General features: G+C 36.4%; 1 protein-coding gene across 1 annotated transcript in view; it reads left to right on the forward strand.

The window, feature by feature from the left end:
* Nucleotides 1-12,779, forward strand: part of LOC132097531 (solute carrier family 15 member 4-like) — a 59,960-nt gene that overhangs the window by 37,651 nt on the left and 9,530 nt on the right. Inside the window, exon 7 of the mRNA XM_059503314.1 lies at nt 1,025-1,183. Within this exon, the coding sequence (XP_059359297.1) occupies nt 1,025-1,183 (159 nt within the window). The remainder of the gene's footprint in view (nt 1-1,024; nt 1,184-12,779) is intronic.

The raw sequence follows: 12,779 nt of genomic DNA on the forward strand, positions 1-12,779 counted from the left end.
TCCTGTTTTTGTATGATGTCTCTGATTTATAGGGATTTCAACAATGCATGGAAAACTAGGAATGCCACTTAAAAATACTAATGTATAAATTGGTTATCAGATAATTCATTCTAATGTAAATAAGTCACAAACTGACAGATACATAAACTGTACTGTTTCATTTAAAAAAAATAATAATAATTTTTAATGTTAAATGTAGAAAAAATAAAGGTAACACTTTATTTTGATGGTCCCTTTTGAACATTCTGCTGACAAGTAATGTTGCACCTAAATATCTCATCAGAGTATTAGTAGACTGTTTGCTTAATTTCTTACTCTTTATTTTTAGGGTCTCCCAACAGACATTTTAATAGCTATAAGTAACTTTGCAGGTACATGTCAACTTATTCTAACCCTAACCCTACCTGTCTACTAATACTCTACTAATACTCTGAGAGTTAGTAGACATGTACAGGTAGGTGCAACATTAATTATAGTCACCTGAATGTCACCATCAAAATAAAGTGAAACCAAAATACATGTTATTGTACTTAATTTTTAATATTTTATTTAAAAAAAGCATAAAAAACATAATTTACAGATTGCTTTTTCTTTTTTGTTTGTGTAAATGTTACATTTAAAAGTGCTCTTTATGCTTATTTTTTTAGCTTTGCATCATGTTTTTTTAAGTCATTGACTTTTTTTGTGCAAAATACTCTTTTCAATGCAAAAGATGCTCATTAAAGATTGTTTTATTCACAAAAGTCTGAGCTGTTTGCTTGCTGGTTGATACAACTGTATAGAAAGGTTATGCAAACACCACTTTTATTCCAATTCATTTGTAGTGAATCCCCCTGTGTCTTTGTATGCAAGTAAATGCAGTGATCCTGTTACCAATGAATCTGCTTGTCATTTTTTAAATATGATCTTTTCCTCAAGACTATATTTTTGTCGCATCCCTTGGATGCTTTTGAGGTTCTGATAATGCTTTTGAAGCAAACTTCTAACGTTAATCATTGGTTTCTGCATCCTCTTGTGTTTGTAGGTCTGGAGTTTGCTTACTCTGCAGCCCCCCGCTCCATGCAGAGCGCTATAATGGGCCTGTTCTTCTTCTTCTCTGGAATCGGCTCCTTTGTGGGATCAGGACTACTTGCTTTCGTCTCTCTCCAAATCATTGGCTGGATGTCCTCGCCTAAAGACTTCGGTAAGACTTGAGTGTTAGAAGATACATGAATAGCACTGCACAGCATAAGGTCTGGGATAAAACACTTGTAGCTCATCTAGTTTTTGAATGTCTGTTTAAATGAGTGAGTGCATGAATATAAATGCAAGTGAGTGTGTAGGTCAGGATTTGCCTGCATTGAAGGGACCAAATGTCCCCATAATGATGGTAAAATCTAAAATTAGATGCACTATGGGGACTTGGGAAAAGGGCTTGATAAGCATACTTAATTATGACTTAATGAAAATGTAAAATTCAGAAGATTTGTATGAGGGTCAAAGGGGGTAGAAAATATAATTTAGCTCAGTATAAACACAATAAAAGTCCTATTCCTGCAGGTTGGGTGTCTAAGGAACACAACTTTAATTTCATCATCATTTATATGCTGAATGATGCTATAATATCCTGAAAATTAATGACTTGTATGTTCCAACTTGATGAATGAAATCAATGATGAAAGATGCTCCCTGATCAGCATGAATTGTAATTATGCCAAGAGAAAAAGAGGTCATACCTTTCAGTTCTTGGGTTGTGGCAGAGATGAAAAGTGACGAGGTGAGCACATGTGCTTGATGGATGATGTGTATTTTATGTGTGTGTGCACGTACGACAGCTTGAGTGCAGTCATCTCTAACTAAACCCAAGAGGTGATTGCCCATTCGGCCAGTGTTTATGTCTAGTGTGTATTCTTCCCAATGAAAAGTGCCATATTTTGTTGACCTTTTTAATGATTGATGACGTGTAGAAAAATCAGATAGAAAAGATCCATCAGACACGGATTCAAACATTGCAAGCATTGCTCTGCTTCCTTCTTTCAGAAAGCCATCTTTATTGTGCTTAAACAACTACAGACAGCAGTTATTGTGATATACAGTGACATACACATTATTAACTTAAAATATTGCTTAGTCTGTCATAATGCTACTTCAAGATTTTTTTTGTATTGGACCAGTTTCCACTCTCAAATTGATTTTAAAATCATATACTTTATATCATATGTGGAGTATAAATCAAAATGGACCCCTGATTTCTTAAATAAATATCCATAGAATTACAGGTGCTGGTCATATAATTAGAATATCATCAAAAAGTTGATTTATTTCACTAATTCCATTCAAAAAGTGAAACTTGTATATTATATTTATTCATTACACACAGACTGATATATTTGAAATGTTTATTTCTTTTAATTTTGATGATTATAACTGACAACTAAGGAAAATCCAAAATTCAGTATCTCAGAAAATTTGAATATTACTTAAGACCAATACAAAGAAAGGATTTTTAGAAATCTTGGCCAAATAAAAAGTATAAAAATGAAATGTATTAGCACGTACAGCACTCAATATTTAGTTGGGGCTCCTTTTGCCTGAATCACTGCAGCAATGCGGCGTGGCATGGAGTCGATCAGTCGGTGGCACTGCTCAGGTGTTATGAGAGCCCAGGTTAATCTGATAGTGGCCTTCAGCTCTTCTGCGTTCTTGGGACTGGCATATCGCTTTTTCCTCTTCCCAATACCCCATAGAAAATCTATCGGGTTAAGGTCAGGCGGGTTTGCTGGCCAATTAAGAACAGGGATACCATGGTCCTTAAACCAGGTACTGGTAGCTTTGACACTGTGTGCAGGTGCCAAGTCCTGTTGGAAAATGAAATCTGCATCTCCATAAAGTTGGTCAGCAGCAGGAAGCATGAAGTGCTCTAAAACTTCCTGGTATACGGCTGTGTTGACCTTGGACCTCAGAAAAAGAGTGGACCAACACCAGCAGATGACATGGCACCCCAGACCATCACTGACTGTGGAAACTTTACACTGGACCTTGAGCAACGTGGATTGTGTGCCTCTCCTCTCTTCCTCTAGACTGTGGGAACCTGACTTTCAAAGGAAATGCAAAATTTACTTTTATCAGAGAACATAACTGTGGACCACTCAGCAGCAGTTCAGTCCTTTTTGAAACGAGACTTTTCTGTCTGTTGTTCAAGAGTGGCTTGACACAAAGAATGCGACAGCTGAAACCCATGTCTTGCATACGTCTGTGCGTAGTGGTTCTTGAAGCACTGACTCCAGCTGCAGTCCACTCTTTGTGAATCTCCACCACATTTTTGAATGGGTTTTGTTTCACAATCCTCTCCAGGGTGCGGTTATCCCTATTGCTTGTACACTTTTTTTCTACCACATCTTTTCCTTCCCTTCGCCTCTCTATTAATGTGCTTGGACACAGAGCTCTGTGAACAGCCAGCCTCTTTTGCAATGACCTTTTGTGTCTTGCCCTCCTTGTGCAAGGTTTCAATGGTCGTCTTTTGGACAACTGTCAATTCAGCAGTCTTCCCCATGATTGTGTAGCCTACAGAACTAGAGACCATTTAAAGGCTTTGCAGATGTGTAGAGTTAATTAGCTGATTAGAGTGGGGCACCAGGTGTCTTCAATATTGAACTTTTTCACACTATTTACATTTTCTGAGATACTGAATTTGGGATTTTCCTTAGTTGTCAGTTATAATCATCAAAATTAAAAGAAATAAACATTTGAAATAAATCAGTCTGTGTGTAATGATTGAATATAATATGCAGGTTTAACTTTTTGAATGGAATAAGTGAAATAAATCAACTTTTTGATGATATTCTAATTATATGACCAGCACCTGTACATAAATCAATTGTCAATACATTTGGTTGTTTAAATAAACTTGTAATAACTTTACAGTTCATCCTAAAGACAAGAAAGAAATGTCAAACAATAATTTCACAGCCTGTATTTCACCCCACCCACTTTTCAGGATCCATTCAAATCCAGTTAAAGTAAATCAAGTTCTGTCCTACATTTTCTGCTGAATAGTCAGAGAAATAGAAATGTAGCACATTCTGTTACATGTGTTGTCAAAGGCAGTTTCATTTTGTCTGGAGTAAAGTTAACTTTTGAAGTGTCAGGTGAAAGAAAGCCATGCCTGAGTGCCAGGTCTCGTATTATGAATGCACATGCTAATTGATGGCCATGTCAGGCTTACACCAGGATCGGTTTGTAAATCTGTTGCAGCGGGGACGATGAATAGCACAAAGGAGACACTAGATGGATGTGATTTCCATCGCAATGACAGCTCAATGGTCCAGATGTACTCCTACCTATTCTGCATATCTGAGGCAAATGAACAGTTTACGCACAGACTACTTCAGCACCCATTAATACAGCACATCAAGAGAGGTGTGAGGCATTTCTGCTAATGGCAGCAGTGAAAGTGCATGTACTTTAAATCTGTCCCTCTTTGCTCTGTTTGTTTGGCAAGCATCATTGGGATATTAGAGTGGGTCTTAATATGAATTATATGTCACTTTTTCCCCCTCCACTTTTAGTGAAAGAAGAGAGAGGACAGGAAATGAGAAGTAGAAGAAAGAGACTCTGATTGAACAGTTAGAATTAAATCTGCAATGTCCATATGAGCACCACATGCTTTAATGTGAATTGTAACACATTTCTATTCCTTTTTTATTTAATGCCATTTTTAGTGATATAATAGGCAAGAAAGAGGACAGGAAATTATAAGGATAAGTGGAAAGAACAGAATCTGGATGTTATGCATTTAGACTCAAACCTGCAATGTCCATATGAGCACCACATGCTTTTATATGTTTTTTTTTTCTTTACAAATTTATATTCTTTCTTTTTTTTTTTAAGATCATGACACACCAAGCCAATGGTCGTCAAAGTACTGTAGGGTGAATGAGCATCTAACATTAAGCATCTATCAGAGTTTTTGCAGTGTGTTCCACAATGTTGGTGGCTTTTTGGCTGGTTGAGCATGTTGAATCATCTTTGGGCAGTTGCTGAGAGAGATCACTCTGATTGGGTGTTCAGCTTGGAGAACCAGTGCAGGCGAAGGAAAAAAATAAAAGATAAAAACACACCAAATTCTCTTTGAATTTTACATCTTTATCTTGCCTGAACATTCCAATTCACAGATATTTTCATAAAAAATGTTTTTAATGGTCACTGCTAATATCCTAGAGAGCATGTGGTAGCTGATGGCCTATATAAAGCAATTGTATGATATCACAACAGTTTAAACATAGTAAAGCAAACAGGCATAACTATTTCCATATTTTTTTGGCAATATTTACTAAGTTACTATAATAAAAAATTTATGAAAATGGAAAAAACTTGATAAATTATAAATTTGTAAAATATAGATATTCTATTAAGGTATACAGGGCTTGACATCATAACATTGCTAAAAAGAAAGTTATTTTGTGTATTTAGTGTAATGCAATGTGTTTAAGGTAAAAAAAAATATTTTCCACATACTGTACATTATTGTTTCTCCTCCATGCCCCACCTTTGTGAAACGTGTTAATTTTTACAAAGCTCATTGTTCTGAAAAGCGAGGTGTGATCTGATTGGCCAGTTATCCAATGCATGTGACGGAAATGTTACGCCCCTTGCCACAGCGGTTCCCAAACCCAGTTCTCGCGCCGCCCTGCTCTGTATATTTTGCATGTCTCTCTTAGTTAACACACCTGATTCATATAATCAGCTTGTAAGAAGAGAGCTATGTGTATTAACTGCGTTCCGACGTAACAACGTAACCACAGATTTCTAGTTGTGTCCTCTTTTGTAAGGCCAAACAAAGTAGCTTCGCTTTCACAACGAAACAGCATCTTCACAACATGGCACTAAGAGGCAACAGCAAGAAAAAAAATTACGCCTTCTTTCTTTGCGTGAACATTTGAGCTATTATAAAAGTAAACCATTAGTAAATGAAAGCAAGTGAATATCTTAATTAAAGATTTATTGAAGCATGTCTGCAAACCGTTCGTTCACATAGCAGATTCATTCAAGAATGATGCAAGTGCCTGTTCTTATAATCCTTATGAATCAAAAAAATAATTCATTAACAAAACACCTGTCTGCTGTTTAGAGATGCGTTACTCTTCTACTATGATCTTTGTTTGGGACTATTTTCATTAACCAAATGGTGCAAAAACATTCAGCATTGAGAATATATCGTTTCAATAAAGTCAAATTCAAAGACCTGTACCTGTCAGATCTGTTAAACAGAGATAATAAACTAAAAAAGATGGAGAAAAGGAGGTGCTGGCATTCTCAGCATTGTCAACATAAAAGTCCTACTTCTGACATATGGGTTCAACAGGAAAAAAATTATTGGGCGATGCTGATAATTACAAAAAAGCTAAATATAATTTGATATATATCGTCCATGGTGATATATAGGTTGACAACTAATGACATGGCCATCTGGAATGAAGGAAGTGATCAACGTGATTAATATTCAAAATATTAAGAATTCGCTGCTTGTGAGCTGACACCTGTTGGTGGGCAGAGTTATTTCCTCTCATGCATGTGCAGAATGTACATGCTTGTTGGCCATTGACTGTAATCTTTGTTGTGTGTTCAAACCAACTTTTGTGTCCCAAACTAAGTGTCACCACTACTACTTTGATGTCAGTATGGTTTGTCATGGCCTTTAAGGACAGTTTATTATGAGAAGCAGAAGAAACCGAATCGGGATGTGATGCAGCCAGACTCAAACCTGCAATGCCCATTTGAGTACCATCGGCCTAAATACCAGTTACTGTATATGACTATGATATTCTCTTCTCTTTTTGCCACTTTATGTTGAAAGTAGAGAGAGGAATAGAGGTTATGTAGAAAAGTGAAGGTGTACTGGATAAGGATATGATGTGAGCCAGATTCAAACCTGCAAATTATTTATATCTTTCATATTCTGTCTTCCTCCAAGTGATGAACAAGAGACACCTGCAGACTATCACACGTTTTGTGAAATCGGAATAAGATGCCGAGGATGACTTTGTGTCTGAACAATAGGAAGGATCGGTATGGGATTCATGTTGTTATTTAAAATTTTTGGACAGCAACATAATGTTATTCTTTATCTCTGCTGGTTACTCCCTTATTGTTCTCTCTCTGTGTTTCCTGTGGTGTTGGACTCTGCTGGAAACGAACAGAGAGAGCGAATTATGCAGCGTGGAGTAGAGAACTTTCAAAGTGTATGTACACACAGGCGCTATCCAAGCCTGTGGCGCGCCTGCGGATGCATATACAGACTCCAACTTTTATGGGATCAGACGCCCAGGTATTAATCTAATCACTAGCTGCAGGGCGTGATTACCCAGCATTCAGCTCTGTAACACACTCTCTAGAACTTATTTTCACAAATTTGAACGTCCTCCTAATATACCTTTTAGCAGATCAAACCTACCTCTCAGGTTGCATGCGAGGGTGAGTTCAACACACTCTCTTACTGTTAAAATCCTACAGCACTTGGCGATAATCTTTGTAGCACTGGAGGCAGTTGGCCCACAGGGCTATCGGCTACAGCTCGGGATGACTTATCGTTCTGATCACCACAGAGCATGGTCCCCATAGACTAGCAGGTGTAAATCTACAACCTGTCGTACAGCCATGCTAATCCTGCTTTTGGCATGCTAAAGGCAAAGGACAGACACCTTGCACTCAATTTGATCGAAGAAGTCCTTCTTTTTCCTTTTTGGGATATTTTTAGTGTACTTTACATGTCGTGCTGACAACAGTTCTAGTTATTAAGACAGTTTGTGTGATGTTTTATTATAAAAAAAATTTAATTCATGCATTTTTCATGTGTCACAACTTGTATGGTTTTCTTTGAGTGTCTTGTTCCATGAGTACTGCGTTTTAAAATGTCAGGTTAAAATAACTTTTAAAAACACATCTGAAGACCCCAGCATTCTGTCCAATTCTGTTGTCGTTGCATCTTAAGTCAAGTTCCCCTAAGAAACATAATCTGGGTCAAGTGAACTTGAAACCAGCATTGTTATAGAGGTAGTCCTGTAGTTCAGCCAAAAATTATAATTCTGTCATCATTTCCTCACCCTTAAGTTTAATCAAAATGTCGTCTTTTGTGCTCAGCAGAAGAAATACATTTATATAGGTTTGGAACAACTTGAAAGTGAATAAATGATAACACAATTTTCTTTTTTGGGTGAGCTATTGAATCATCTTGATCAATCAACTAGCTGTTCATGTAATCCATCTATTCATTTTGAAAATAGTCTACTTTTTGTACTTTGCTCTAAGAATCTAGTTTTGTTTCCCAGATTTTCTTTGCGATTAATTTCATCCAAATCTGCCAAGTCTGTGTTTTTCTCATAAAACCTCTGTTAAAAAAAGCAAACTTAATGTTCCTCTGAGAAATCTAATCCCATCCGAATGGAAATGTCTGTGATTGCAGATATTCTTTTATCACAGTGCTTCTCCTCATGTGTTTTTGAATTACTATCTTGCTAAATCTGTCAAAATGAATGGCATTTGACAAAAAAAGTAATATAAAATTAATGCAAATCACATAAATGTATATGACTATTTTAATATCAATATTAAAATATGAATATACAATATTAATACATTCTCTGCACCTTTACATGTTTTTTTTTTTTTTTACTTTTGTAAACTTAATCACAGCACATGAATTTCTATAACTCCAATATCTAGAAAACAAACATTCCTACCTGTGTAATTAACAAGATGTTAGCCTGTCCGAATCAATACAAAATCACAGACATCAGATGATGAGTAATTAAACATCGTTTAGAAAACGAGTCTTTTCCGGATAGGGCTGATGAGCTTTAAGAACACAATGACAACATAAGTGCTATTGAAGGTGATTTTGCTCCATGTGCAGAGAAAAGTTACTGTTGGGTAAGATGATGTGCTCTTTACAACAAACTTTTTTAACAAACCTTTTGCTCTAGTTCGCTGAAGTTTTATTACTTTTTCACCAACGTATGATGTAGGCTTTGATAAATATTTTCAGAGACATTTTCCCCTCATCCTTTATTTTATCTGTGAGACTGCAGGTGTCACCAGGCTCGGCTTTGCCTCACGGTATTGGTAAAATGAATTCTTTCAAATCTCTTCTCTAGAGTCCCAGGGTGCTCCTCTGGTTTTCTTTTTTCCTACAGGGTGAAACTTGACATGTGAGTCTGTCTGATCTCAGGTCAGTTTAAAAACATGCAAAGAACCAGAGGGCCCGCGGACATGACCCTCTCCTCCTGGTCTAGAATCTGTATCTGCCACTTACAGAAATGTCAATGCTTTAATAGAGGCCAAGAGTTTTAAGAAAAGAGAGAGTGCGTTCACTGAATATGACAAAAGGAAAGAAAGGTGGCTTTCAAAAGAGTGCAGACAAAAGAATATGAGTGAGATAATAGTGAAACATGTTTGTGTCAGCTTTATTCTGTACCTTGCCTCAAACCATTTAACAAGGCCCTATGGATACATCAACTACAGTTCAAAAGTTGGGTATAAATTGGGTATTTGTTTATGTGCTTTAAAGAAGCCTAATTTGCTTACCAAGGCTGCATTTATTTGTTGATTTTAAAAATGGTAATTTTTTAAATATTATTACAATTTGAAATAACCGTTTTGTAATTTAATATATTTAAAATGTTATTTATTTCTATGATTGCAAAGCTGAATTTTTAGTATCATTACTCCAGTCTTCAGTGTCGCATGCAAATGTGCTGATTTACTCAATAATTATCAATGTTGAAAACAGTGATAGATGTGCAAATACACCTTTTTGAAAAGTATTATCCATGTAAATACACTTTTGTAGTGTATTTATTAATTTAGATATTCCATACTTCTGTAAATACATGTAAATCTAATTTATATTACAGTATTCATGTTTCAGCCTAGGGTTGTGCCGATAGATAATAGTATCGTGTATTGAGGATAGCAGATGACTCTGTTAATAGTCAAGATGATAGATATTATGCTCATTCTCCTATCAATGTATTATTAATAATAATAATAATAATTATTATAATTTTTTTTATTGGGCGGCCTATTATAAATTGGCCCTGCCCTACTATTTCACTTCAGCACCACATTTCACATACACGCACGCTCACACGCACGCGGACGCTCAAATGAGGATTAAAGCCTGTAACCAGTGAAGGAGTCTCGAAATATATGAACTTACCTGTTTTGAATACTTTATATTTAACATGTTTGTTTATGTCCAATATTAGTCTTAAACTGTTGGACTTTAAATGAAAAGCTACGATTGATTTTCACCATTGACTGATTTTGCAGAACATTTAGACTAATAACGTCCGTGCGCAGATGCTGCAAATCTGTATATTTTTGTGATTATTGGTGATTTCATAGGCTTTCTCTTGCACACCTGCGCAGTTTAAAACAACAAATAGTTATGCTATGACAAGAACAAAGAGTTTCTCTCTTGCTCCACCCATGCACGATAATATCGTGTATCGTCGATCTCACGGGCTGACGATATGACGATTTGAAAAATTTACATATCGCCCAACACTATTTCAAAAATGCTGTTTTATTTTGTTTCCATTCAAACAGTTACTTATGGAGTCAATTTAACGCCATATATATATATATATATATATATATATATATATATATCTACAGTACAGACCAAAAGTTTGGACACACCTTCTCATTCAAATCTGTCACAGGACAGGCGATATGACAGATGCGTCCGACTATATAAGAACTAGCTGTTTTAAATACAGTATTTTTATATTTAACGTTGAAAGTATATTTTTGTGATTATTGGTGATTTCATAGGCTTTCTCTCGCACACCTGCGCAGTTTAAAACAACAAATAGTTATGCTATGACAAGAACAAAGAGTTTCTCTCTTGCTCCACCCATGCACGATAATATCATGTATCGTCGATCTCACGGGCTGACGATATGACGATTTGAAAAATTAACATATCGCCCAACACTATTTCAGCCTGGACAAAAATGCTGTTTTATTTTGTTTCCATTCAAACAGTTACTTATGGAGTCAATTTAACGCCATATATATATATATATATATATATATATATATATATATATATTATATATATATATATATATATATATATATATATATATATATATTATATATATATATATATATATATATATATATTATATATATATATATATATATATATATATATATATATATATATATATATATATCTACAGTACAGACCAAAAGTTTGGACACACCTTCTCATTCAAAGAGTTTTCTTTATTTTCATGACCATGAAAATTGTAGATTCACACTGAAGGCATTACAACTATGAATTAACACATGTGGAATTATATATTGAATTATATACATAACAAAAAAGTGTGAAACAACTGAAAATATGTCATATTCTAGGTTCTTCAAAGTAGCCACCTTTTGCTTTGATTACTGCTTTGCACACTCTTGGCATTCTCTTGATGAGCTTCAAGAGGTAGTCACCTGAAATGGTCTTCCAACAGTCTTGAAGGAGTTCCCTGAGAGATGCTTAGCACTTGTTGGCCCTTTTGCCTTCTGTCTGCGGTCGAGCTCACCCCTAAACCATCTCAATTGGGTTCAGGTCCGGTGACTGTGGAGGCCAGGTCATCTGGCGCAGCACCCCATCACTCTCCTTCTTGGTCAAATAGCCCTTGATGCCTTCAGTGTGACTCAGTGTGATAGTCAGTGTGATAGTCATGAAAATAAAGAAAACTCTTTGAATGAGAAGGTGTGTCCAAACTTTTGGTCTGTACTGTGTGTGTGTGTATATATATATATATTACAAAAACATATGGATATGGATACAAAAACAGCTCCTTATAAAAAAATGAAAATGTTATATTATTGTAGTAGTTATGAACAAATACAAAGATGTAACTTTTTATATGGAACTCTATAACTCTTTATATTGAGTGTGTTTTTAGTCAATTGGTTCTCTATAGGGCTTATGTTTTTTGGAACAAAGCAGGAATTACGGTCTGTCTGAATTGGGCTCGTGAAGGAATATTGTAACTGGGCTCAATTACATTAAGCATGTTCTTAAAACCTACGTTTTCCACAGAGTGGGCCTTTCACACAGGACGCAGTATGCGCGGCGCTTGCCGCTGGGTTCAGCGTTGCCCTTCAGATACAACGCGATTTGCGCTGCGCTGCGCTATGGCGTAGGCGGAGTTTTAAAAACTTTTAGCGGGAGCTCTATCATAGTCTGTTGTTCCTTGAATGGAGATATGTCTCCATGACACAGCTTTCCTGACGATGTCCCTATACTACCTCAAACTTGTATCGTACAGCTCAGGAAATTCTGACACACACAGTACTGTACTAGCCGTTCATTCCTTTTGATTTCCGTGCTTGTTTTGGATCCTATTGGTCGCGCTGGTAATCGTCACAGAGCGCAGCGGCAAAAGTTGAACTATTTTGAACTTTGACCGCGGCGTGCACGCAAATGATGCGCACCGCTGCGCTTGCGCTTTGGTCGACGCAGCAACAAAACGTCCTTGCGCGGAGCAAGCCATTGAGATGAATGGGTTTTATAGCACAGCGCCGCGCATACTGCGTCCTGTGTGAAAGGCCCATAAAAGCCCTTGCTCACTCAGTACGCCCTGAAGGCTCGTTGCAAAATGGCTAATGCGTTTAACAGACCAGAAATAGAAGATCCTCCAATAACCAATAGGTCTGGTGTTTGGGTGCACTTTGGATTGGCCATTTTGCAACGAGCCTTCAGCGCGTACTGAGTGAGCGAGCGCCTG

The sequence above is a fragment of the Carassius carassius genome, chromosome 21 (genome assembly GCF_963082965.1).
Source record: "Carassius carassius chromosome 21, fCarCar2.1, whole genome shotgun sequence".
Taxonomy (NCBI): domain Eukaryota; kingdom Metazoa; phylum Chordata; class Actinopteri; order Cypriniformes; family Cyprinidae; genus Carassius; species Carassius carassius.